At 45.5% G+C, this 26,280-nt stretch overlaps 1 protein-coding gene across 1 annotated transcript in view; it reads left to right on the top strand.

Annotated features, from left to right (window-relative positions):
• CACNA2D4 (calcium voltage-gated channel auxiliary subunit alpha2delta 4) overlaps positions 1-26,280 on the top strand; it is a gene marked incomplete at both ends in the record, with an annotated part of 131,518 nt that overhangs the window by 14,088 nt on the left and 91,150 nt on the right. Inside the window, 12 exons of the mRNA XM_084271393.1 lie at positions 924-1,086; positions 3,416-3,547; positions 4,583-4,643; positions 5,251-5,401; positions 6,996-7,070; positions 8,124-8,213; positions 17,864-17,977; positions 19,065-19,143; positions 20,808-20,941; positions 22,689-22,706; positions 23,967-24,044; positions 25,354-25,434. Coding sequence (XP_084127519.1) covers positions 924-1,086; positions 3,416-3,547; positions 4,583-4,643; positions 5,251-5,401; positions 6,996-7,070; positions 8,124-8,213; positions 17,864-17,977; positions 19,065-19,143; positions 20,808-20,941; positions 22,689-22,706; positions 23,967-24,044; positions 25,354-25,434 — 1,176 coding nt within the window. The remainder of the gene's footprint in view (positions 1-923; positions 1,087-3,415; positions 3,548-4,582; positions 4,644-5,250; positions 5,402-6,995; positions 7,071-8,123; positions 8,214-17,863; positions 17,978-19,064; positions 19,144-20,807; positions 20,942-22,688; positions 22,707-23,966; positions 24,045-25,353; positions 25,435-26,280) is intronic.

Below are 26,280 nucleotides of genomic sequence, written 5' to 3' on the forward strand. Positions count from 1 at the left end.
CAGAGTGCTTGGCAGAAGTACAACCTACCCCTAAAAGCACACCTCTCTGCTGGGAAAGGGTGGGAATGAAAATGCTTCTTGAAATCAAGCTATCTACCAATTTCACCTCACCTACCTATTTAAGAATTGCATTATGGTCATGCTAGTTGGGTCAGCTGTGCTCATACTAAGGGTCACAGATGAGTGGAGGTATGTGACCCTGCATTTGCACACATAGTTCACACCACCCAAGTACTGTTAGTGCTCAAACATAAATCCTTAAATAACCTCTGCCCTCTGATAAAGCCGCCAAGAACATGTTATCCAAGGCTGGAGAGTGTCCTGAAGATACAAAAGTGACTGTACATGCTAAATCCCCAGTGGCCTTCATAGGGAGGAAACTGTGTTGTCCTTGAGCACATCCTTGGCTCTTGATTAGCACTTTCTGCTTGGAGTGACAGAGTGTGGGGATAATCCTGGGTGGATATACATCAGAAGTTAACTCCAGCAAATGACAGATGTAGAGACAGGGCAAGTAAGGTCAGAATCAGCATACCCTGTAGCAAGCCTGAGAGCTGGACCCAGTGAGACACTCTACCTTTCTGGCTAGTCAAATATCTCTGAGGGACAGTGGGAATTTGTCACCACATCCCTCTGCTCTCTGGTGACACTTCTGCTGGTTATGACCATGCTTACAGTCTTGTAGGCACCTGGCAATAAGAAACTGGGCAGAAACCATCATTTGGGCAGCTTGATGCTTTTCAATTGGTAATGGCACTTGTTTGCAGCTCATCTTGATCCTATTTGAAGCCTGAATTCTCACGATGTCCTTTTTTTCTAATGCTTTAAAGAGCATTTTTTGGGGGTTTATTTTTTCAGGCAGTACTGGTAATTCTCCTATCCTCTCTTCTTGTTCTTTTCTTTTCCATTGTCATCTTCAACAGTTTGATTACTACAACTCTCTTCTGATTAATGAGAAGGATGAAAATGACAATTATGTGGAGCTTGGAGACGAATTCATTTTGGAGCCAAATGAGCATTTCAATAACCTGCTGGTGAACACAACATACAGTGATATTCAACTCCCCACCAATGTCTACAACAAAGGTGATGGCCTCTGCTGGCCTCTACTTTCTCATTATTAGTAGGTTGCTGTGGAAACCACCAGTAATAATGCTGAAAGATTAGATGGGAATAGAAAAAGTAACTGACAGAAATCAGGACTGGAAAGTTACTGTCCCAAGGCACGGTCATGTCCGTGCTGTGGTCTGTCACTGTGACAGGGTTTAGGTATAATCTGGTTTTGCAAGACCTCTAATGATGGACAGTTCTTCATCTCAGGCAGGCAGAATAGTCTCCTAGGGTTTATCTATCCAACCAAAGATGCTGTGAAACCAAGCACTCTGTGCTTGTCCTGTGATGTGAATTTATTGGCAACTGTTACTCTGCACAAAGGGTCAGAGCTGTCAAGGTCTTTAGGTGTCAGGGATTTCATTGATTTCAGCTGAAAATTTAGACCCCCCAAGTGCCTTTGTGTTATGAGGCACTAACACTTCCTGGGGACACTTCATTCCCAATGAGAATATCTGTAGGGGAGTGGGAGTAACTAATAACTGTTATGGGCATGTGACTGTTCTGGGGTATTTTCCGTTCTCCATGAGTCTTTGGCATTTGGGCAGCTTCAGGAGCCCAGGGAGACACAAAGGTTCATATCTGTGCCTGGCTGGCCTGTGTCCTCTTCCCCTGCACGTTCACTCCAGCTGTGCTCCAGAAACGGATCCGTCTCCGGGCTGGTCATCACACTGCCAAATCTGGAGGCTGAGACACCAGTTGCAATTGTCCTGTTTACTGCTGCTCTTGGTCAGCCTTTGAAGCTGCCTGAGCCGGCTCCTTGCGGGCCTCTCCCCATCAGCTCTTCCTTTGTGAACATTTTGGCAAGAAAAAAAAAAAGCACCATGACTTTTCTCACAGACAGAGCTCATTTACAATCGTCAGGACCAGACAGGGCAGGCGCTGGTGGCTGTGCTCACAAATGCGATGCTATTTAGAGGGACAATAGGGGGAGTTCTATTTCTCCCATGATTTTAAATTAATTCCATCTGATCTGACAGCCCCAGACACTAAAATCTGGCTCACAGTGGAGCCACCAGCAGAGCTGGCTGCGAGTAGCTGTAGCAGAGCTACGTGAAGTAGTAGGATGCTGCCTGCAGCAGCACATAGGAAGCGGTGGCCAAATGGCCACGGTCAGAGACAGCAGAGAGGCTCTGCCCAGCTAGCTGACTTCTTGCCTGTACAGCCTGACACAAACCGTCCAGCTGCTCTGCCTACGGCTGGAGGATGAGCAGGGAGGAGATGGAGGAGGAAGGCTGCTTCCATGCCTGAAGCTTCTCCTGGGAGCGGTGCCTGGCGGTACTCTCTCTCTCTCTCTCTTGCCAACAGCAGGAAGCCTGGCTCTGCACCGCAGTTCTGGCTGCCCTCCCGCATGAGTTACTGCGGCCCCATCGCTGGGGGCGGGGGTCGCAGTTCAATTTCCTCCCTATTTTGAACAAAACTACCTTCAGTGAAGTGACTAAATGGGAAGTGGTCAGTCAAAGCCCCATCCCTTTCAGCATTAATACAGTTAATCCTACAATGACCAGTTTCTTATAACTCCTTTTTTCTATTGCTACCGCTCAGTTTGGTCTCCTGAGGCAATGAGTCAAAGCAGACACCAGATATATAGTGTCTCTTGCGAGTTCTTGCAAGTCTGCAGCTTCCTATTAATTCTGATGAGAGTGGGGGCAAGGGAGGACAGCTCAGGCTTTGTGAAAGAAAGAGAAGGTGAAGAGGAAAATAATAAAAAAAGAGGGGGGCGGGTGGGGAGAGATAAACAGCATGTAAATTCTACAGCTCCACAGTCTTAGGTAGCTGCATCTAGCATAAATTTACACATTCTTTGTAGACAGACTCTTCCACTCAGGTGCTTTACAACAGCCACCCTTTCTCTCTTAGGCAGCATCTGAGTCCTGCCTGTACGATGTGCTGGTTGTACTCAGCACAGGATGGTCTCTCATCTGCCCTTGGGCATTATGTCTGGATTGAAGAGGGCTCCAAGGCTGGAAAAAGAAACGGGGATAATAGTGTGGGATCAAGTTGAGTTGACCTGCAGTGGCCAGTGGTGACCTGCTGTCCAGAACTTACCTGGATGATATATCTAATTACCTTCACAATGCCTGTTGGAAAGATGCTGTCCAGGGAGTAGGTGTCATTGTGAGGGGAAGACATCAGGATAGAGGGACACAGCTCTTGCAGACCACAAGGAAAAACACCTGTAGGCAAGGCTGTATTTCTCCTGGAGTTGCCTTTGTTCCCATCCCCCTCCTCCATCTGTGGTAGAAGAAGTATCCTCTCATCTCTTTCGCACATTTTTCCCAATTTTCTATTCTTTTCCCCACAGACCCTGACATCCTGAATGGTGTTTATATGTCAGAAGCCTTGAATCCTATTTTTGTGGACAACTTTGAAAGGGATCCCACACTGACCTGGCAGTACTTTGGCAGCTCCACTGGATTCTTTAGGCTCTACCCAGGTAAAAGAGCAGAGATAAGTTTCACTCACTAAGCAAAGAGCAATAGTGTTGAAGGACAGGGCCTGTGCCATGGAAGAGCCCAATCTGGGAACCTTTGGGGGAGCATGGCCCACAAAAAAGCAGGATGAAGCGAATAAAAAGGCTCAGTGCATGAGCTGCTGCTGCTCAGGTTGAAGGAACGGTGCCTACAGCAAACACAAACCCCTTTTTTCTCACCTGGACCCGCCGTGTTGCCCCTGTGACCCCAGAGGTGTCTGCTTGCAAGGGTGTGCCTCGGGCAGGCCGCCCTCTGAAAAGCACAAGACACCAAGGCAAGACCTGCAAATCTCTAAGGCAGGGTGCAGGGGCTGCATGAGGGCTCCCTGCCCTGTGCTCTCTGTGGTTTTTAGCAGCAGCCGCAGTCTCGCTCCACCTCTAAGGCCACATGTGTCAGATTCAGCTGGTCAGCCTGACTTGTTATCCACTTGCCAGCTGCAAGCAGCTTGTAAGGTCATGGGGCAAGGGGGAGGCCGCTTGCTTGGAGGAACCCACGAGACCCTCCACAGCTGTAGCTTGGCCTCATGGCCCCTCTATCAGATGGCAGTGTGTGCTTGTTCTGTGGCCTGTCACGTGTTGGGGAAAGGGAAGGCAGAGATGGCTATGAACTGAGCCTTCAGCAGAGAATCTGGGACACATCTCTGTCACTGCTGCTGCTTTTTTATGCTGTCGGCCAACCTTGGGGAGAAACAAGATGTTGTTTAGAGCTACATCAAAGTGGCAGAAAGTTTAAAGTAAGTGCAGTTGCTCCCCAAATTTGAACAGACTATGCCTAGGTACCTTTTTTAATAGAAATTTAATAAACAGTTTTTTGAGAACTGCTGCAGACCATGCAGCCCTGCTTGTGTTTCTGCAGAACAGCTGGTGGTGTTGCTGGCCAGGCTTGCATGCCCCTGCAGAGTGGCCACGTCTCAGCAGCAAGCAGTTAGAGGTGCCTGGGGAGTGGGGAGCAGATGCCTGCCTGTCTGTGGTGATCGCTCCTTTTGCTGTTCCCTTTAGGAATAAAGTGGTTACCAGATGAGAACGGAGTCATCTCCTTCGACTGCAGGAATCGTGGTTGGTAAGAGCTTTGGAGGAGCTTGGGCAAAGCACCTCCCTGTTGTCTTGTCGCTCTCTTTTCCAAGGTGACAACTCAGTTTGCTGCTGATCAGCAGTTACTGCCCCGTGCTGCTCCTGTGAGAGATGAGGGCAGTACCAGGTTAGGAAGCCTGTCCCCCGCCTGCCAGCGCCAGCTTTCCATATGGCATCTAACACATGCTGCATGGAAATCGCCGCCAGTGTATCTGTCCTTATAATTCTGCAAACAGAGGGATGGGGCTGTCCAGACTCCAGAAATGAGGAGCGCTTCCTCTGTCTGCTCAGTATGGCTAAAGGAGGCTTCAGCAATTGCCACTCCCAGCTGAATATGGACTATGAATATGTGTCTGTCGCAGGCCCGGCACTTGCCAGTTCTGGAAGTGAGATGCTGGTGCCGGTGCTGGCTCATCCTCATTCTGTCCAGGTTGTTAGGAAGGGATTGATCCATCAGATGCTGAGCCTGATCCTAACAGATAGCTGTGCTCATGGTGCACATTGTGTTGCAGCTAGAATCCTGTTACACCAGCATGCCCAGCATTCCTCCTCCTTGCATGCTCACTCTGCTTCCTTGTATTCTTCTTTTCACACAGGTACATCCAAGCAGCCACCTCTCCCAAGGATATAGTCATCATTGTGGACGTCAGTGGGAGCATGAAGGGCTTGCGGATGACCATTGCCAAACACACCATCACCACCATTTTAGATACTCTGGGAGAAAATGACTTTGTCAACATCATTGCAGTAAGTATGTCCCATTTCCAGTGCTGAGTTGTCTTCTTTGTGCTTCATACCAGCCCTTCAGTCCTCTTAGCAAACTACAGTCATTACAGTGGCGTAACTACAATGTTTGTTTAGTACCTATGTCACATGGGAGACCTCCCTTGGGAAGTCAGCTTCATGTTGTCAGCAAGGTGTCTACTAAGTCGTCTCTCCTTCCCCCTATGGAGGATATCAGATGCCTTTTTATTTGCTTGCTTAGGGATGTGACTACCATAGTTAACAGTGCTGTAGGGAGGTGCCTGACCTAACAGGAACTTAATAAATAAATTCACCCAGCATAGCATAATACTGTGTTTGGGTCGAGTTGAAGTGCAATCCTCAGGGCAGGATTTCCAGGCTAGAGAATTACCACTATATGCCTTTTTGTGCACCAACATCCTGCAAGGCTGCAGTCCAGTTAAGAGTCAATCTTCAAAGGCCTGTACAGAGTTTGGTCAGGTTGTCCCAGTGTTACTCTCTCCCTTTATAAGCTCTGGACAGGATGAGGATGAGCCAGTTACCCACAGAGAACCAGCACCACTGAAGGCAAAACCTTTCCATGATCCACACCAAGACTGTGGGGGGGTGGTGCCTGAGGTTAAAGGCAGATATCTGCTTGCCTCCTAATTTTCAAAGCTAGTTCAAGCACCATCTCTCTCCTCAGGCCCTTTTCTACAAAAGATTGCCAGGATACAGTCACTGAGATATAAAGTCTACCTTTTGTCGATAGCTTCTTATGGTGCAAGATAGACATGCCAATGGTGACAGCTCTGTCTTTACATGGATGGATAGAAGGAAGAATGAACAGTGTTGGCAGAAAAATAAAGACATGTCATTAAGGAGTCAGAAATATTATGTGTTCTTCAAAAACAATCCCAGAAAGAGCCTATAATATCTGTCCCTTTACTCACACCAAGAACCTACTGGCTCAGACATGTTCTAGGTCTAACCTAAACTCCCATGGACCAGTTGACCACCAGTGGCCTCTTAGCCATGCTCTTATGAACTACGCTCTTCCAAACCTTGCAGAAAAGGGTTTAGACTGGCATGTTTTACCTCCCGTATGTATCAGGTTAGAAGCATATGCCTTGCTAATTATCTCAGCTCAGTGGTGTATTGATATGTTATTGTTCAGCTGTGCACCAGAGGCATCACACGGTAGGCTACAAAACCACTGGCAAGGTTTGGCTGGTAACTGGGGACTCTCAGAATCTCTGGAAGGCAAAAATAGGTGCAAATAGTGCTGGAAGCGAGGCCAGGGGCACAAGCTAATAGAGTGTGGAGAAAATCTCTAGAGTGCAAGTGTTTAAAAAAAAAAAAAGTAACTTTGTATGTGTAGATATACCCAGATAGAACTCAGCCAAACACCATAAATAAATGCTATAATTATTTAAACAAATACAACATTTATCAAAAATTCTCATTTACCATGTTCACTTCAAACAATTCTTAAGGGATACATGTATAAAATGGCATAATGCTCCACACTGTTTTTTGAACATCCACCTAGAATGTGAACCCAATTTTGTGAATTATCTCCCAAGACGACCCCTTTCTTTCCATTTTCTCTTTGCAGTACAATGATTACGTTCATTTTATTGAACCCTGTTTTAAGGGTATCCTGGTCCAAGCAGACAGAGATAACAGAGAGGTGAGTACCAGGCTCCCGTTGATTTTTTTCAGGTAGTTCTGTTAACTTAGGAAGTACACGGGGCTGCGATGCTCCGGCCTGAAACTCTGGGGACAAGAAACAACCATCTCCCAGAAGCGTGTGGGTTTGCATTTTGGAAACAAGCACCAGTTCAGTTGTGTGAAGTGAGTCCTTGGTTCACCTTTGCTTACACAAAGCTGCTGTACCATCAGGTGAGCTGGCTAGCAACCAGCTTCTCTGTGTCACAGCAGACTTGGCCCAAACTGCTGTGGAAAAGCAGCATGCAGAGGGCAAAGGTTCTCTGTCTCTGAAACCCTCAGGAGAAAAATCAGCTCTTTCTCAGAGCATGTGTTCTCAAGCCTGACCTTGTCCTTTGCCAGGATGCGTGTCCAGCAAGCTTCTTCCTGATGAGGGGGTTTGCCACTCTGCTCTTGCGGGGCTCAGCAGCCTGAGGTAGTTAGCCTGCATCCCCCTGTTCCACCGCCCTCTGGGCTGACTAGTATTTTTAATTTTTACTGGTTGCTTTTTTCTTCATTTTTCTCTCAATACCAAAGAAGTAGCATACTCTTCCATGTCTCTTACAACCAGCTTTCTCCAAATTTCTTTCCCAGCTTAGGAGTCGCAGAATAGGACTCCAGAGGGTGATATCTCCTGCAGTGGTTCCCAAAGGATCCCCTAGGCTTTTGTCCATCCTAGAGAGATGTTCCTGCATGCACAGGAATAAGGCTTTTTCATTAAGGGATGGATAAGGGAAAGTCTGATTTCTAATAGTTTTCTCCCTTGTGTGATGTTCCACTGACCACCAGTGGTTTACAGCCTGAGAAACACAGTCCTGTCTTGGTTGCCTGGGGTTAGGTGCAACACGATGGCACTGCCAATGGAACAGCCACTCGACTTTCCTGCTTCCATCTGTCACAGTCTGTCACTGCCCTGCCAGTGGTGGTGAAGGATTGGGAGCCCAACAGCACAGTTTTCCATGTAACCCCTTACCCCTGTCCATGGAGGCACCCTGCCTGCAACTCATTGCTGCCTTTTTGCCTCTCTCTTTGCCAGCATTTCAAGCAGCTGGTGGAGGAACTGCAGGCAAAAGGAGTGGGGACTGTGAACAAGGCCTTGACAGAGTCCTTCAAAATCCTGAGGGAGGTAAGAGAGGTGGTGCTGATGCAGGCACATGTGTCCCTACCCATCCCTACTTTCCCCTCTACATGTGATGACATGTCCATCAGGGTGCCGTGGGGTGGGAAGAGGTATGAGCTTGATCTCACAGGCCCCAAATTTGCGACAAGCAGCATGCAGGGGTGACCTGGATTCTGGGAAGTGTTTGTGTTTGATGCCCTGGGGCTGCCAATCCCTGCCCAGGAGGTATCACGAGCCAGTAAGGCAGTGGCCTCCCAGGTGTTTCCTTCACAAGCCCCATGGCCACTGGGCATTGCCCTGGCACCGTGTTTATGGACAGTAGCAATAAAATATAACTGATCAGCTGAGAGCAACAGTTACAGTCATAAGTAATGCTATCAGTGAGCCCTGGTAAGTAGGTGATGATGAAGACATGAAAGATTATTCTCAGGCTTCAGATATATTTCTGTGTCACTTTGCTGAGGATCAGCGCTTGGGGGAAAAAATCACAGGTACAGGGCGTTAATCAGTCAGTTTGATTGTGTCCTGTGATACAAATTATAAATGATTCATTGCCTTATGAATAATTGGGACTTCAATAGCCTGGAGGTAAACATTCAACTGAACTCTGTTTCTTAAGGAATGTTAACAAAAAGAGGACCAAGAACCAGTTGAACACCTGCACCTCATCAGGGCACTGTCTGTAGTGGGGCTGGTCTAAAGATGCCAATGCCCCTGGTGCTGCCAAAAATATGTACATGGTATGATGCTAATGGCCATAATGGTGGCATTGACGTTAGAGATAATGTGCCAGAGGTATTAACACCCTGGGAAGGATTCTCCACTCTTACTATTAAAGGAGGAGCTCCTGCTCAAGTATTCAGAACACAATTCATGGCATTACATGCACACACACTGATTCTTGGGAGCACTTCCTCCTTCAGGCACAACCCTAGGTTTCCTGCAGCAGAGTCTCAACTGTTGGATTTTATAAAATAATCCATTTAATTGAAAGGTAGAGCAGGAAGGAACAGTCTGGGCTGGGTGCCTCCAAAGAGAGGACCCTGAACAAATAAATCCCTAGGTGATTATACCCTTGAGATATACACACCCACCCTTCACATGCTGTCCATGTATCATTTAGTCTGATGGTGATTTTTGGTCTGGGATTTCCTAAAATCTCATTGGTTTCTTTCTGTGTCCAGGCAGACTCTTTATCTTGCTGATTTGCAGTTTCAGCTGAAGGTTGGAGCCTCCTTATCTTCTGGTTTACACTCCTTGTACACCCGTCCTTGCTGGTGGAACATGGAGAGCTGGAGAGTCCCAGACTTGGGAAAAACACTACCAAAAACATTATTGTAGATGGGGTTGGGTTGGAAGGCATCTCAAAGATTATCTAGTTCCAACATTAGTGCGATACTAAAATCCTTTCCTGTACTAAAAGACTAAACAGAGTGCTGTGCTAGCTGCTAGGAAAGATACTAAGAAAAATGCCTCTATTGCAGCCTAAAAGCTTCAGCAAATCCAGCTACTTCAGCTACTTACTACTATAGTAAGGCTAAGCAAACAACACACATAAGCAAAAAGTCACACCATATTATAATCCTAAGTAATTATTGTTCTAATCAAAACTTTCTTATTTATACTAAACTAATATCCCTCCACACTTATTTTACAAACTGAGGGTTTAAGTTGTTGTCTACAGTAATGATGTTCATAATCTGTGCCAGTGCAAGCATGATCAGAGTTGAATCCAGGGATGGTTGTAGCCAAGTTGGCTTGTCAGTGGTAATAACAGTATAATGATTTTAATGGCAACACAAGGGTGTTCCAGCCTTGCCTTTGCAGTAATAGGACGGTAGTCGTGTTTCCAGAGCTTTGGGGAAAGATATTTATGGAGATGAATAGGGAAGCAGTAATGATATAAGCCTAGAACAAGCAGTAATGATATAAACCTAGAACAATTACATGGACTAGATAGCTGCTGGCTTTATCTACATGTATCCTTGCATTTTATGACAAAATTAACTTCATGTTTAAAAACAAAGACCCAGAGTGTATATGGGCCTGCAATGATAAATCAGAATATTTGAACAATTTTTTCACCAGAGGAAAAATGGTTTCTTAATATTTAATGTAGGTCATGGACACTGACGGCAGATTAAAGAAGCCCAGTGCAGTACAACTGCAGACTTTCAACCAGCACAGCTTTGAAGGTCTCAATGGAGAATACTAGAGCATAACCCTAAGGAAAGCCTGATTGCCCCAACTGAAATAGTAGCCAGTCATGCTAGGCACGGGCATCAAAACTGATCTGATTCCATGAATGAGAAGACCTCACACCTCCTTTCTGGCAGGCACGGCTCACCCACTAGACCAGGCAATCCTCAAGCCTCCAGAATGCAGGACCTTTATAACACCCTGCATAGTTCAAGCCAGGCCTGTCCCTGGGCAACAAAAGGTACATGGTGGAACAGTTGAAACAGAAACAACTGTCCTCCACTGACACAGCTGGACCAAAACCACCTCCAAACAGAGTGTGATGCCCATGCAGCCCAGTGGACTACCTTAATTCTACTATTTTTCCCCCTCTATTTGGCATCAAAAATGTAGTCAACAGTTGAAGTAGTCATCACTTATCTTAATCTTTGATTCTCCCTTGGCTAATGAGGTCAACACAGCTCTGAAATTGCTCTTAGACAGTACAACACCCAGTGATGATGATAACTTCTGATGTTATTCGCTCACAAGGTGAGGTGCTACCTCTCTCATGGCTTTCATTATCACTGCTGGTCTGGGGAGAGGGCTGCCTGAGGCATGCGAGCATCTTTCCTCTGAGCAGATAAGGCAAGGTGGCTGGACTCTCAGGGACTGCTGGTGTCATGCTTCTCTGCACCTTGGGAACTGTTGTCCATGACCGGGGGAGTTCAGAAGCAGAAAGGTGTGAAACAGGGCTATCTCTCTCTTCTACCCAGTTTTCCTGTTCTGGTAACACTGGTTGTAGCTTTATTACAAACTGTCATTCACTGTAGCATGGACCATGACTGCTCAGGACCAAACTAGGACCTCAGTCCAAGGTCTCAGAAACCATCAGCCTTTGTTTGCAGCCAGTTGTGGAATGGCTGCCCGCACAGCAGGAGTCCTGCAGGACTTTGCAGGTTCATCCCAGGTTTTCTGTCTGCCTGGTGATTCAGAAGAGACAGAGCTTGTCGCTGCACGCACAGCAACCCAGAGGCTGCATACAAGTAGGCATGCAGGTGTAGAAACATGTCTCTTGGCCCATAGCAGCCCTTCCCAACTGTAGAATCCCTGGTAAGGGCTCATCTAGAGACTGCCTCAGTGACACTCACTGACGGACCACAGGCTCTGCAAGTACCAAAGCTGATCTCCTTAAAGCAAAAGGTATCACCTGCAAGTGCTCATATGCTTTAAAGACTCTCTGAAAGCTTCTCTTAGAGCTTCTTAGATCTCTGTCAGTAATAAGGGAGGAAAAGGGTTTCCATCCGTGTGTCCTGAAACAAATCTGTGCTGCTGCAGTCATGCAGGCGGGAGAAGGGGGGGACTTTGTGCTCCCCCCACCTCATCAGACAAAATTCACATTCTCAGCTTGTAGCTGCTCCTCACAGACTGTCCTGCTATAGTTCACATGAGCATACGCAGGAGAATGAAAATTGCTACATCACACTGATGAAATAGGCTTTGCTGATTACAGTAGACAATCAGTAATAATATCTGTAATGAAAGTGACTGCAAAATTTCCCTGGTAATTTTCCTCAGTCCAATTGCTAGTAGAGTTAATAGCTCAGCAGAGACCTACTCAGTGAGGTAAGAGTTAGAAGGGAGGGGTTGAAGAAGAGCATGATCTCTCACCATTTTTGTTTTCCTCCCTTATGTTCTGGAGCAGGCAGGTCATATTTTAATCCATGGTGCAATCTGCAGACCAGCTTCAGGAAAACAGATAGCCAGAGCCTCCTCTGCCACGCTCAATAAACCACTTAAAATCTATTTCAATTTAGCCACACCCCAAGTAGTTTCAATAAAATATGCATCATCCCAGGGAAACAAACCATGGTCCTTCAAGCATGCATTTATAAAGTGCTTCAAAATTCTCAGGCACCAACTGTTAGCTTTTGAGCTTCTTACTTATCAAGTTTTAGGCTAGGTTCCTGCTAACTTCTCTTCTTTGTTTCAACAAGCTTGGCACGTCTTGTCTTCTTGCCCTTTTCCTGTAGGATTTACACCCCTTTGTTCTGGCTGCCGCTCTGCTGCAGGCTGCTTGCAAGCTGCCTTCTATCCCTGCCACACCAGGCTCCCAACAGCCTGGAAGTGCTGCAGCTGAGAGCTATCAGGTGCTAAGCAGAGCAGAATAATTACCTTCCTTGTTTTACACAACATAGTCCTCTTAACACAAGGTAAGACAACAGTTACCTTCCTTCCAACGCCTTCACGTTGTTAATTCCCATCCCATTCCTCTCCAGTGTTCAGTCTCCTGTTCGGTATTTGAGCCTCTGACTAGCCTTCCCAGTGTGCATCAATTGTAAAGTTATTTATATATTTTATAGACATGACAAATATATGTGTGTACATATATACATATGCAAACACACACCCATAATTCTTTAAAAAAAGCTTATATATTCCTATATTTGTTATAGGTTAATCTTTTAGGATTAGTTAGTATGAAATCTGTGATACTCCTAGGTCCTACTTTCTCAGGATCCACTCAGAGTATTTGGAAAGCTGACATTTTTCTGACCTTGTGGAGAAAAAGAAACCCCAGGTTCTGCTCTCTGAGGCCACCTTGAGATGATGTCTTCTCTGGGCACCAAGCTGTTTTAATGGTACCTTGAATTGCTGCGGAATTCAGAAGTGACATAAATTTTGGGGCAAATTATGTCACTCCAAAATGGCTATAGGTGAAAATACAGTGAAACTGGTAACAAACTAGATTTCGGTGAGATGTAAAATTCTGTGTAACTTGAGCTAATTGTTTGTCATAAAGAGAATGAACCTGTCTGCTGGTGTGAGCATCAAAGGAGTTTGTGGCCCCTTGTGCCCTACCCGTGTGGGGACGCATTTCATTTGCACACTCATAAGAGGACCGCATTACCAGTTTTTCTAGCACAGTGCTAGATGTTTAAGGACAACTTACTCATCTAGTTTCTTCCCTTCTTGTAACACATACTTTCTGCCAATCCCCTTTTTTACCCTTGGGGATCTCATAAAGTTCCTGTCAGGTCGCAGCCCATGAGGCAGGTAGTCCGGCAACACCTTCTACAATTCTTTCCCTTCCTGCTGAGTGCAGAATATTCAAATGTTTTCAATTAACTTTTTCTTTAACCCTACCACTTCGTGACCCTGCCCGTAATTCACTCATTCTTTTCTTTGTTTCTTATCACTTCAGCAAGTACCCAGCCATTACAAAATTGTCTCTTTGATGATGAAGTATGGAGGCTATAAAGCATTTCTGCCTGACCATTTCCCTCTGGTTTTTATCATCTGCCAGCATACTCTTTTTACTCTCTTTCTTGTTTCTTATCTGAATATTTATAAATCTCTCCTTGATTCTACTCCCATTTTTAGGTATCTGGATTCTGCATTGCATTTTTCAGGGTACACAAAGCTCAGGGTTTCCTGTTTACTAGTTTGTTCCATCTTGCTTAACGTCTTACCTTGTTTCTTCTTCACTGACTTTCTGCTTCCTTCTCTACCTCTAATTTTCTGACCACAAGATGCTTTCCCACTGAGTTGGAATTTTCAGTGATTCAGGAGGCCACTCTGGAGGCATACAAACAGGGCAGGAGGAGATGGAGGAGGACTGCTCAGTCATCTGCCCAGATGCATGTATAATCAGCACGCGTGCCTGCGCATCACTGAGCTATGCTGATAATCCTATTGCTTCACTCGTAACTGTGTGTCAGACTGCAAAGTAAATGGCAACTAGCAAACAAGGGAGTACAAGAGGCTATGATCCTGAATTAATTAGATCATGCCCGTTACTCCTGGCAACACGACCAAAGTTATACAGGAGAATATGTACTCTTGGTGACCGCAGCTCCAGCCTGTATCTCTTCAGACATCTGTTCCATGGACATCTTGTTCCTTATCTCCCCTTCTTTCAGGCTCCTGAGACTTGAAGTCAGAGCAGGGAATTATGCTCAGAGCTTGATGTGAATGCCATCAGTTCATTTGCTACAGCTGCAGCCAATCACAAAAGGACATAAAAATCAGGGATTACCTCTTGTTCATTTGTTTTCTAAATCTGTCTTTTTAATCTCTATTTCTATGACACTGATGATCTCATTTTCCTAGTTGAAAATATCACCTACTCATGTAATTAGGAGATTGCTGGGTTTGATACAGCGCCTAATTTCTCAGTATCTCAGCATTATGAGGTCTGAAGTAAACTACACGAAGAGATGTCTTAAGTAGCTGGATGCAATGGTGGCTGACCTTAATTAAGTGTTAATTTAATAATCACCTAAACAAAACATTGTAGATCGCAACACTCTGGAATAAGCTGCTTTCGTAATTACAAGGTTGACGGATTTGTGATCTGAACCTCATTCTAACGGCACCTCCCACAGCACCGTAACCCTATGACTCCCTAATGGACACTCACACCAGCTGTTCTCTCTGCTAATCTGCACACAGTTGACCCCTGTCTAAGAGCTCACTTGAGACTCCTTGTCTTTCCTGCCTGATGATTGTTTATTAATGTTCTGGACAAGGGGATCAAGTGCAGCCTCAGTAAGTTTGCAGATGACACCAAATTATGTGGGAGTGTCGATCTGCTGGAAGGCAAGAAAGCTCTGCAGAGGGACCTGCACAGGCTGGATCTTTATGGGGTTCAAAAAGACCAAATGTCTTGAACTTTAGTACCAATAACCCCATGCTACAGGCTTGGGGCAGAGTGGCTGGAGAGCTCCCTAGAAGAAAAGGACCTGGGGGTGTTAGTGGACAGCCAGCTGAACATGAGCCAGCAGTGTGCCCAGATGGCCAATAGCATCCTGGCCTGTATCAGGAATAGTGTGACCAGCAGGAGTAGGGAAGTGATTGTTCCATTATACTTAGCTCTGGTGAGGCCCCACCTTGCGTACTGTGTCCATTTTTGGGCCCTTAACTACATAAAGGATGTTGAGATGCTGGAGCATGTCCAGGGAAGGGCAACAAAGCTGGTGAAGGGTTTGGAGCACAAGTCCTATGAGGAGCAGCTGAGGGAACTGGGGCTTTTTAGTCTTAAGAAAAGGAGGCTTGAGGGGAGACCTTATCGCTCTTTACAGCTACCTGCAAGGAGGATGTGGAGAGGTGCGGGTTGGTCTCTCCTCTCAGGTAACAAGCGATAGAATGAGAGGAAATGGTTTCAAATTGCACTAGGGGAGATTTAGGTTAGATATCAGGAAGAATTTCTTTACTGAAAGGGTAGTCAAGTATTGGAACAGGCCACCCAGAGAAATGGTGGGGTCACCATGCCTGGAGGTATTTAAAAGGTGTGTACATGTTGTGCTTGAGGACATGGTCTAGAGGTGGACTATCCAGGGTTAGGCTGTGGACATCATTCAGTGATCTTAAAGGTCTGATTCAACCTAAGTGATCCTATGATGGTCTGCAGCAGGATCCCATGTGGCTTTCACCTGCTTTTCCCCTTATTTTGGCACCCACAGGTCTCCTTGTGGAGCAGGGGCCAAGTGTGCTCTGACCCTTCCTGGAGCTCCAATTAGCCTGTAGCTGGCACTGATGTGTTTTTTTTTTTTCCCATGTTAGAAGGTATAGAAGATTTTTGGACCACTGAAAATGTCAGAACTTGGGAACTCTGTAGAGAAAGTCACAGGAGATCCCTACTGCTGATTTGGCATGGCCACAGCAGCAGAGATACAATTTGTCCACCCTCTGAACATGCTGTTCTGGTGATGTGAAAGGAGGACTACTTTTAACCACGTCATCCTGATTCAATAACTCATATAGATGCTTTGCCTGAGAACAGCTAGTTAGAAATAACCCTTCTCTCTCATGATCATCTGTACTAATTCTGGTCAGTGATACAAGGAATGGGATTATGAAATGGGGAGAGGTGGGTTTGTACGTATGGTCATTCAGAAGCTGTTAAATCCATTCTTACTGCAGTAGAGTAACTAGTACTTCAGTGATAATGAGTAATGTTGAAGGAGGTAGGACTGATAACATAAATGGTCATGGAAGGAGACATCATGGTGATATTAACACTGAATGTGGTAATTTCATAATAAGGGATAATCACGGAGGTAATTGCAGGAGTGGTGAAATGACTGGAAATCGGGGCTTGGAGTTGGCTTCCAGGTATCAGTGGTTGTGATGCTGATCTGCAGCGGAACCATGTTGGCAAATACACTTGCTTTCTGTCCTAACACAGCATTACCAAACCAGAAGGGACTTGTGAATTGAACCCTAAATATCTAAAAAGTCCCAGTTCACGCCCTGTGCTCTTGTTGTCCCATCCAGTGCTTGCTTTTATTTCAAGCAATTAGTCTTGCTGCTTGGATACCTTTTTCCTCATGTATAAGATATAACAGCAGTTTAAAATCACTGCTGTGTTTGATATAACCTTAGTCACCCTTCAATTAGTCTCCCGTACACTCTCCATCTCATGCAATTGCCTCTCATTAATCTCTTGTGCAGAGTTGTCGCATCCGCCTCTCTCCATACTTTTTTGCTCTGCGTCAGTTTCTGTATCCTCCTCTGCTGATCAGACTTTTCCTTGCTCAGAGTGTAGAAGTGGGATGCAGCACAGGGAGTGCACACTGACGCTGAGCCCGGAGCCGTGGCCGCTCATTTTTGCGCCTTGATGTCCACCCGGTGTTGGTGCTGCATAAGGCACTTGGTTCCCCAGGGCCAGTGTGCCTGAGGGCATGAGAAGTGTTTGGCCCTGCGAGCAGGAGCGACAGATAAGCAGCCATGAATGAAGGCTGCCCTTCCCACCTCAACACATAGGGTCTGGGCAGCCTGTGGGAGTGCAGCTGTGCAACACCGCTCCCTGTGTCCTTGGGAGCACATCGATGTTTGTACCACTAGGCCCCACCTATTAAATATCACTTAGGCATAGATAACAGGTCCTCTGTCATTACAGCGTGTGGCCTTTCCATCTGGCACGTTCCTAACCTATTTCAGCTCTGATGGCAGCAGCCCTTTCCTTTTGCGTGCTCCTGCCTGCCTCTGCTATTTTTTTTTTTGGCAGATTGATAGATTTACCCTGAAATAATGAGTCTGATTTTCCCCCTCCCCTCACATTTTCTGCCATAAAAAGTGACAGTTACTGCTGTCAAATCGGAATTGCAGTGTTTATGGTCAGCCTAGAGTCGTTTTGCTTAAAGGAATGCGACTTTGCGAGAGGTGAGGCAGCGGGGAATCGCACCCTTCCTCCACAGCACTTATTTTCTCATTATTTTACTTCTGTAAAGCCTCCTGTGTCCACCTGTGGTAGGAAGGGCTGTATAAATTTAAAAGCACACACATATATATATATATATGTGTGTGTGTAGCATAGGAACACAGTCTTTATTTAAGCAGCAGAGCTCTTTCTGAGCACAGCGTGAGATTTGCGAGAGGAAGTCGGGGTCTGGCCCATCACGAATAAATACTCTGCAATTACACAGAAATGGCCTGCGCTGAGATAACCAATGCTCTTGTCGCTTTGTTTGTAGTTCAGAGATGCTGGTCAAGGAGGCTTGTGTAACCAAGCTATCATGCTGATCACAGACGGAGCAGTGGAGGATTACGAAGCTGTGTTTGAAAAATACAACTGGCCGGATCGGAAGGTTTGTCTGCAAAGCCATAGGTAGAAAGGGCGAGGAAAAGCGCTGTCCTGCCAGGGTGGGAATAGAAGAGCGTGAGCCAGGGCAATAGGCAGAGCGGAGCATTCACATCCTCCAATCCTTGCACGGGTTCAGCTGTAAACACGAACCAAAGCAGCTGGGCAGGAGCCTGCTGTGGTGATTTTTGAGGTGGTAGGATCACAAATGGGTATCTGATATTTTTTTTTCCCATACACCTCGTTTTCCAAAGGTGCATGCAATCAAAACATTTCCCTGGTGAGACAATAACTGAGTGTTTTAAAATTAAAAAAAACCAAACAAACAAAACCTCAACCTTTAGGTAAATATTTTAATCCTCTCCAGGACTTTTTATAAGTGGTCCTGTTTGGGAAAATGTTTGGCCCTTGCCAGTTCTTACGGTGGGCAAGGGAATGGTCCAGCCATCCTCTCTAGGTGCCTTCCAGCCCTATTTATGTTGAGGTCTGTGATTACAGGCTTGTACTAGCAAGAGCAGACTGTGTGAGTGGAATAGACCACAGCTCATCCTAAAACCTCCTGATTTATTTGTTTACCTCATCTCAGCTAGCAGCAATGCACAAAGGGAGAGAAGCAGTCTACTGAGAGGCCAGAGCATGGGGCTGTTAAAGCAGTTTATTTCAGGATTGGATCTTTTGTTGTTGGTCAAACACCAGAGAAATGGTGAAGCATTCTCTAAACAATTCGCGTGAGCAGCTGTTCCCCTGGGTAAAGGATTCTGGTGAGCTATAAACCTCTCTGCATGTGGTTGCTGAGTGCCTGGCAGAGCCGCTATCATAAAACCAAGTAGAATTTGCACTTCTGCCTTGTTATACAGATGATCCCGGGTGTTACTTGGCTTTCTGAGCTTATTGTAATTGGAAATGAAGTTCCAGCCCACAAAACGCGAAACAAATGGAGCAAGAGGTTCCTGTCTCTGTGTGAAAGCAGAGCTATTGCTCTGCGCCACAGACAGACATTTGCATCAGCGTACAGCAGGAAGCCAAACCTCAGCCATTTAGATTTGGTAGAACACTGCAGCCTAATTCCTCTGTCTTTGCATTCTTGCTCCCAGGTGCGGGTTTTCACTTACCTCATTGGACGGGAGGTCACTTTTGCCCCTAACGTGAAATGGATTGCCTGCAACAACAAAGGTGCTGTATGGGAGCAGTTGACAAACATCCCTCACACAGGTCATATGTGGACTGCAGCCACAGGGTTTTGGACCCCTCTAAGGCTTCCCCACTATGGCTGGGGACCGTGAACACTTGTTTTGGATGACAACCTAAGGAAAAAGCAGACCCTGCTAGTCCATGTCAAGTGTGCCTGCGTCCAACTAACACAAGTCCTCTGTGCTGAGCTACCACATTTTCCTGTCATGGTGCCAAGGGACACTATGACCAAGATTCATGCTGGCTGTAGTCCGCCTAAGTCCCTGTGCTTATTGTGCCCCAGTTGCTGGCTTCTGACGATCTGTCTAAAACTCTGTCAGAAACCCTGATGTCTTTTGGCTGAGATGTAAAACGAGCATCTCTTCTTTAAAGATTTTACAGCATTTTTCACAAGGTCTGCAGATTAACCCCTGTATCCTGGCCAAATTCTTTGTGTGCCAGTGGTTTCACTGAGGTACCAGAATAGCCTGTTAATCCCACCAATATTCTCTCTAGCTGGCATGAAATGGCATGAATGGGAAAATCTATTCAGAGTAGGTGAGTCACCTCTGTGCATTTGGGGCCAGTTAAAAAGTTCACTCAGCCCTATCAGAACCTGCAAGGGCACAGGAAGAGAGGAAAAGCAAAATTCTTCCCTGTTTGGGCATAACTTGGTCTCAGTGTGCCCTGAAGACAGACAGCAATGCTTGCTACATGAGTATGCTGCTTACACAATGAAATGAAGGGAAGGCTGAAGCTGGGGGCTGACTAGCTAGGTGTATATGCTCTTCTCCTGCCTGAGCAGTGGCTTGAGCAGACAAAGAAATACATGGGTCCATTTGCTATTGAATACAATTTTCAGATGGGAGGACTTGGCCCACAGAATGTCTGTGAGCTGGGGATGTTCAAGGCTCAACCCTTTATCCATTAGTACTATGAATCACACGTAATGTTTTTGGGTTTTGTCAGATTTAAAAAAAAGTCCCTGGATTTCAGATAGCATGTTCACCCATAAGATTAGTGACAGGGAATTCATGGTGCTGTTGGTTCACTGTAAAATGTGAGAATGGATTCTCCTGAATAACAAAACAGAGAACAAAAAAATATGCTCTTTGCACTCAAATTCTCACTTAACCAGACTTGAGCTCCACAGAAGGCTCACTGATTTTGGTTCTTCTGTTTCAACACATTGTATAGATCCTGTAGTCGTTGTCAAGCACACTAAATCTGTTTCCACATCACAAAGCTTATCAGATCATGAGCCCTTTCACAAGGCAGCACTTTCCTAGTGATGACAAAATTTTTCCATCTACCTGACATACTCTGTCCTGTACCAAGTACAGCCAACCAGTTCCATGTGGTGACAAGCAGTACAAGAGCCCTTGTGACATTGCACAGTGTTAGCATTTCTAACCAGTTAAGCAGCTACCTTTGGGGACCTTTTGAAACTTTGAGAAAAGAACCGGTGCTTTGAAATTCTAGATGTCCACATGCGTCCACAGAGGCTTATGGATACAAGGCATGTCAAGGCACTTTCTGTAAAAAGCAGATAAGCCATCTGCATAGATAGTCTTTGACATCTAGTTTTCTGGCTTTGCATGGACACCCATTTAAAAATACAGTAGACAGGTTAGCAGAATGACTCACACCTCTGTTTCTCCATGAAGGTTACTACACTCAGATCTCCACGCTGGCAGATGTCCAGGAGAATGTGATGGAGTACCTGCATGTGCTCAGCCGTCCCATGGTCATCAACCACGACCATGACATTATTTGGACTGAAGCCTACATGGACAGTGCGGTAAGGACCTTCAGCATAAGTCTTTAGTCAGCAAAGAATAGGGCCAAGCAAAGCCTACAGGCCAAACTGGCCAAGCAATTAGACACCCAGCTAGTAAGTTAGGCATATAACTTGTCCCAGATTCTCATCTAAATATCTTATGTGTATCAGAATCTAAATAAAGTCCTGACATTTATATAAAACCAGGAGTTGGTTGATAATTACTGGTCTCTGGGTTTGCTGAGACAGACAATGTTTCTTCTCTGCTCACTCCTGGAGTTGAGATGTGTATGCACACTTGGGTCTGAATCTACACTGACCCAGGAACCCAGGGCTAATCACACAGGCACGGCATGACTTAAGTAGCGCTTCTGTGAAAGCAGGTTACCTTCTGAAGGATTATTCACAGGAAAGATTAGGTACAGCTCAGGATACGGGTCACAGAGATTTATTTCCTCCAGCCCAGTAGCTAATCACACACTGCTTGCCACTCAAAGATACAGATCTCAACTTGGAAAGCAGGCTTACCCTTCTGTTCCTTGGGCACCACAGTGACCCTGTGCTCAGCCCTGTGGGGAAAGGACATATAAGACTTTCTGGGAGGGAAACAAAGGATTTCCAGTGCCCCTTGATTCATCTCAGGGCCACCCTACAGGAAGGCTTGAGGCATTTTGACCAAGCACATGTCCTGTTGTTGCAGGATTGCATTGCCATGGCAGCTTTGAAATTCAAAGGAGTGAAGGGAAGGACAAGAGTAGACCACCACTGAAGGAGCCTTCCCCTGCAGTTCTTCAAATAGAATACTCATCAATTTTCACCCCCCTCCCTTTTTACGCTGCAGAAAGAAAAAGTTACAGTTCTTCTCTTGGGGCACTCCACTTTCAGGGAGCTATGGGGTTGGTTCCCACACTGGATTTTTCAGCACAATGAAGTGTCTGCCTGATTGTGACAGCTAGATCTGACCTCTTCCTGATTCCCCTCTTCCAGAAACAAACCTTAGGTCTTGGGGCTGTTTATATTATCTGGGGTGAAAAATTTTCTAGAAACTCTGTAAGTGTTTTTGTACACAATCCCAGTGTGGGACTGAAGGTATTTGCTCCAGTCTGGCCAGCACCTTTATGCCACAGCCCTGAAGGAGCTCTGGAGAACCCACAGTTCTGAGGTTTAAGATCCAAAGTTTTGAAGTTTAGGACACCTGAACTTGTGTGTGTTGGATCCAAACTAGGGGTACTAGGCTTAGCTTTGTAGCAGGAAACATGGAAGTCCAGGTCACGCATGGCATTGCTCGATGCTGTGCTCAGAGTCAAGACCACACAAATCCCCAAAAATACCTTCAGGGCATCCAGACTCACACCATCGTGGTGCATGGGTGTTATGGTCTTGTGGGAGGGGGCCGTCCCCCACCTCTGCACTGTGGCTGACCTGTGAGGCTGCAGCTGTGGCACACTAGTTCTGCAAGGGTGCCGCAAGAGCTGTGCCAAGTGAAAGCTGGGGGCATGGTACTTGCGTGTACTAAGCAAAACCTCCATAAATGCTACTAACTACCCAGGAAGTTTATTCCAACAGCAGGTGTGCCATCCCTGGCACATGGCATCACACTTCCCAAGGCAGCCACGGGGATTTGTTTGCTGCTTTTTTTTTTGCTGCACCTCTTTTCTTACCTCTTGGCTTGGCTTGCCATTCATTTCCCCCATCCCAGCCTCTCCCATCTTCGATTCACCACTCCATTCACCTATTCATTCACCTGTTCATCCATGTCTCTCACTAGCTGCCACAGTCTGAGGAGGTAACTGCACCCGTGTGTTTTGTGAGCGTGCTGTTTCCCTTGTGCCGATTGGTGTGTCACTCGGTGCCAGAGCACACAGTCACAGCTGGCCTGTACATCTGGAGGGGGGGGTTGGGGCTGCAGCCCTCTTACATTGGGAAGAAGAGGAGAGGAAATGCTGGATGTACTGGAGAGCTGTGCTGTGCTGTTGGTTCAGAGTAGGAGAGGGTGTCTGTGTTGTGCAGTAGCTTAGTTTGCCAGATCTCTTTTTCCATATGTCTAGTGAGTGCCAGAGAAGTTTACTTGCTGTGTGTTAGTGCGAGTGTTCCTGCAAATGGAAATTTTCCACCAAGAGCCATCCAGACCAGTAACTTAATATACCAGGCTTGAATCTCCATCAAGCAATTGCATAGATTATTGACTGGCTTCTAGTGTGTACAGTAATGGAGACAGGAGGTCATTTCTTGCCTTGCTACTTACTTGACCAAATGAGAGATGGAAAGGAGATGCTACTGACATCAAGGGATTAGGTCCTTTGTATATCCAGGCATGTGTGAGAGACTCCTTTGCACGTGTCTTGCCTGTTTTATGTCCTTTCCTGTGTGCTTTCAGAGCCTTTGTCTTCTGCAGTACGAGGAGCCTGTCACCCCATTACATGTACATGTCCTGTATCCCCTGTAGAGACAGCTCACTGTGTTGTATCTGTTTGCGTCATGATCTCGTCTCTGTTTTTCCTAAGCTTAGCTGCTTGAGTAACAAGTATATATAAGCAGGTTCTGTGTGTATTTGTGCCTTTTAAATATTTGCCTGTGGTGTTTCTCATTCGTGGTATTCATGTGTTTGCAATATACATGAGATCCTGTTTGTGATTTTGCTCGTGTTTGTGTTGCTTTTCTCTGTTCTGTGCTCTTTGTGTTGGTGGATTTTACACTTGTTGCATAAGTGCTCATGTCTACATTCCCGATGCGTGGTGGGTATGAATTGTGGCACCACTTCTACAGGTTTCTGTATCTTCATAAAACAGCTCTTTAACATCTCCTACACATTTCACTGGCTTCCATCCCATCCTCATCACCCCACACGAGCAAGCATCCAACCCACGATCCTCTTGGATACAGAGTGTTGAAAAATGCTGCCATCTGTTTTTAGAGGGGTGTGGGAGGCAAGGAGGTGGCTAATTGTAATCAACATCTGGGGTCCTTGGGAATTCCAGTGCCTTTTCTTTGGGTTGTCTTCTGTGGTATTGCATTTGCTAACATACTGCTCGTTGTTCTGTGGCAGCTCTTTGCATCTCAGGCTCAAAGTCTGTTGCTCATGACAACAGTGGCTATGCCAGTCTTCAGCAAAAAGAATGAGACGGTGAGTGCATCGGGGGCTTCACTCTCCTTACAGCCAGCAGACATGAAAGGATGCAGCGGACCTTTGAGGGATTTTAAAGCCAATGGGTCTCTGAAAGAAGAGCCCATCATTAAGGACTGCGGTAGACCTCCGGCAGGATGTATGGCTGATGATTTATCGGTCAAAATGATAGTCTGTCATTTCTTCTGAACACTATTTCTTCAAAATACTCCTTAAGTATAACACTACTCCCTGTTTTATCCCTTACCTTTTCAAATCGAGCCTAATTCACAGACCCATAAAGTTCCAGGCTGGAAGAGATCATTACCTTGTCTAGTCTGTGCATTTTATTGCAGACCTTTACATTTCATATAGACAGTCCTTCGTGAGCCAAATAACCTGTGTATGGCAAAAGCGTCATTGAAAAAAGGCATCCAGACCCAAGTTCTCCATTGTTGTTTCTCACTCTGTTAAAACCTTCTGTCTAAATTCCACTTTCAATTTGTCTGCCCTCACCTTCCTGTCATAATGGCTTTCTCTGCTAGATTAAAAACCCTGTACCTTTTGGTATCTTGTCCTGGGAAACATCTTCTACACTGCAATGAAGTCAAACCTGTCTATGTTTTGATAAGACAAAAAAAGTTGAATAATTCAGGTGTCTTTGATAAGGTCATTTCATTTGGTTTCTTTAAAACCCTTTAGATACTCTTTTCCATGCTATTTCTAGTTTCTCGGCATCGTTTCAACATGGTGGACAGTACCTTACCGTTGCTGTACAAGGGATAAACTTCACCCAGGTCTCACAACCATCTGCCTTTTCCATCAGAGGCTGACCTTAACCTGCATGGCAGTGGGAGCCTGTATGTCATTTTTCCATAGCACACCCCTGGTGTTTATGAAACAACTAGTTCCTCACTTCAAGGGGATATCCTGCATTGCTTTTGCCTAGGTCAACAATTTTGTACCTGATGTTTGGTTTAGTTGGCCCAAGTTCTCAACCAGTCTGTGCTGTTCTGCAGGAAGGCCTTGCCCTTATTGTTACTTATACATATTGAATATAGGGTTTTGCCCTCAAAACTTGTCATGATTTTATGTCATTTCTGAATCATAGTCAGAAGTGCTGACTATTATTGGGTAGAAATGCTCTTACTTCATAAGCACTGGCACAACTCCTTGTGACTTTTTGAGGTAAGTCAGTTGGTTTGAATTTATATATTCATACAAGCTTAGAGAGAACCTGTGAGAGACCAGTGGAAAAGCAATACTGTGTGTTCAGGTAGAGCGCTGCCTGAGTTTTGCTTCTAAAATTGATTTCTCCTTTGTTTTTAAGCGATCTCATGGCATTCTCCTGGGTGTGGTGGGCTCTGATGTACCACTGAGGGAGTTACTAAAACTTGCTCCACGATATAAGGTAAGACTGAGATACTGTAATTTGTTATTTTGCACAGTAAAGTCACTAGTCATTCTTCTATGGGCAGGACTGAAAAATCATTCCTCTGCCTGTAGGAAGAATTATGAGCGTAAAGCAAGAGATATTGGATATGATGATGTGTCACTTCTATGTAGGAAAAGGGGAATCGTTCACTACTAGAAGCTCTTAGGCTGCTCAGGAAATGCAAAGATTGGATGATCCAGTAGACTTGCGATGGGTCAAGGAGCCTTTGCATCTTGATGGTCTCCAATCTGGATGTCTTAGAAAATATATGTATCTGACAGCCTATCTCAGAAGACCTGAGTTTTACATCTAGTCCCTAGTGGGCAAAAGCTGCCACACTAGCTGGAAAAAAAAATAGCTTCATTGTTTTTTCCACTGGGAATATTGACAAGGACTGAATGGACCATGAGGGGCCAACTTTTGTCATGCCTCAAGGTCCCTTTCTCCAGATCAACATGAAGACTTCTTGGCAGGACAGTGTGTAGGAAATTGGCTTTCACTCTCTTGTGCTGTATGTAAAGTATTTGCCCTCCAGAATGGTTAGTTCAACAACTTATTGTTAGCTGTATATTCAATATACCTAAAAAAATTTGTTCGTCCATAGGAACCTCACCCCAGAGCTGCACTGTTTAGTTTGGTTTCTGCCGTAAATTCTGCGCAGTGACCTTTTGTTCAGTCTATGTATTAGAAGACAGCAAGCACATCTGATTATCACCATGAAATCAGGCAACTTGAGCCATCATTTTAAGTTTTCAGTTTTTCTAAATAACTATCAGACAACTGCTAGCAGTTACACAGTTGTCCAAAATCTGAGTGATGAAG

The sequence above is a fragment of the Gallinula chloropus genome, assembly GCF_964237585.1.
Source record: "Gallinula chloropus genome assembly, chromosome: 1".
NCBI classification, from domain to species: Eukaryota; Metazoa; Chordata; class Aves; order Gruiformes; family Rallidae; genus Gallinula; species Gallinula chloropus.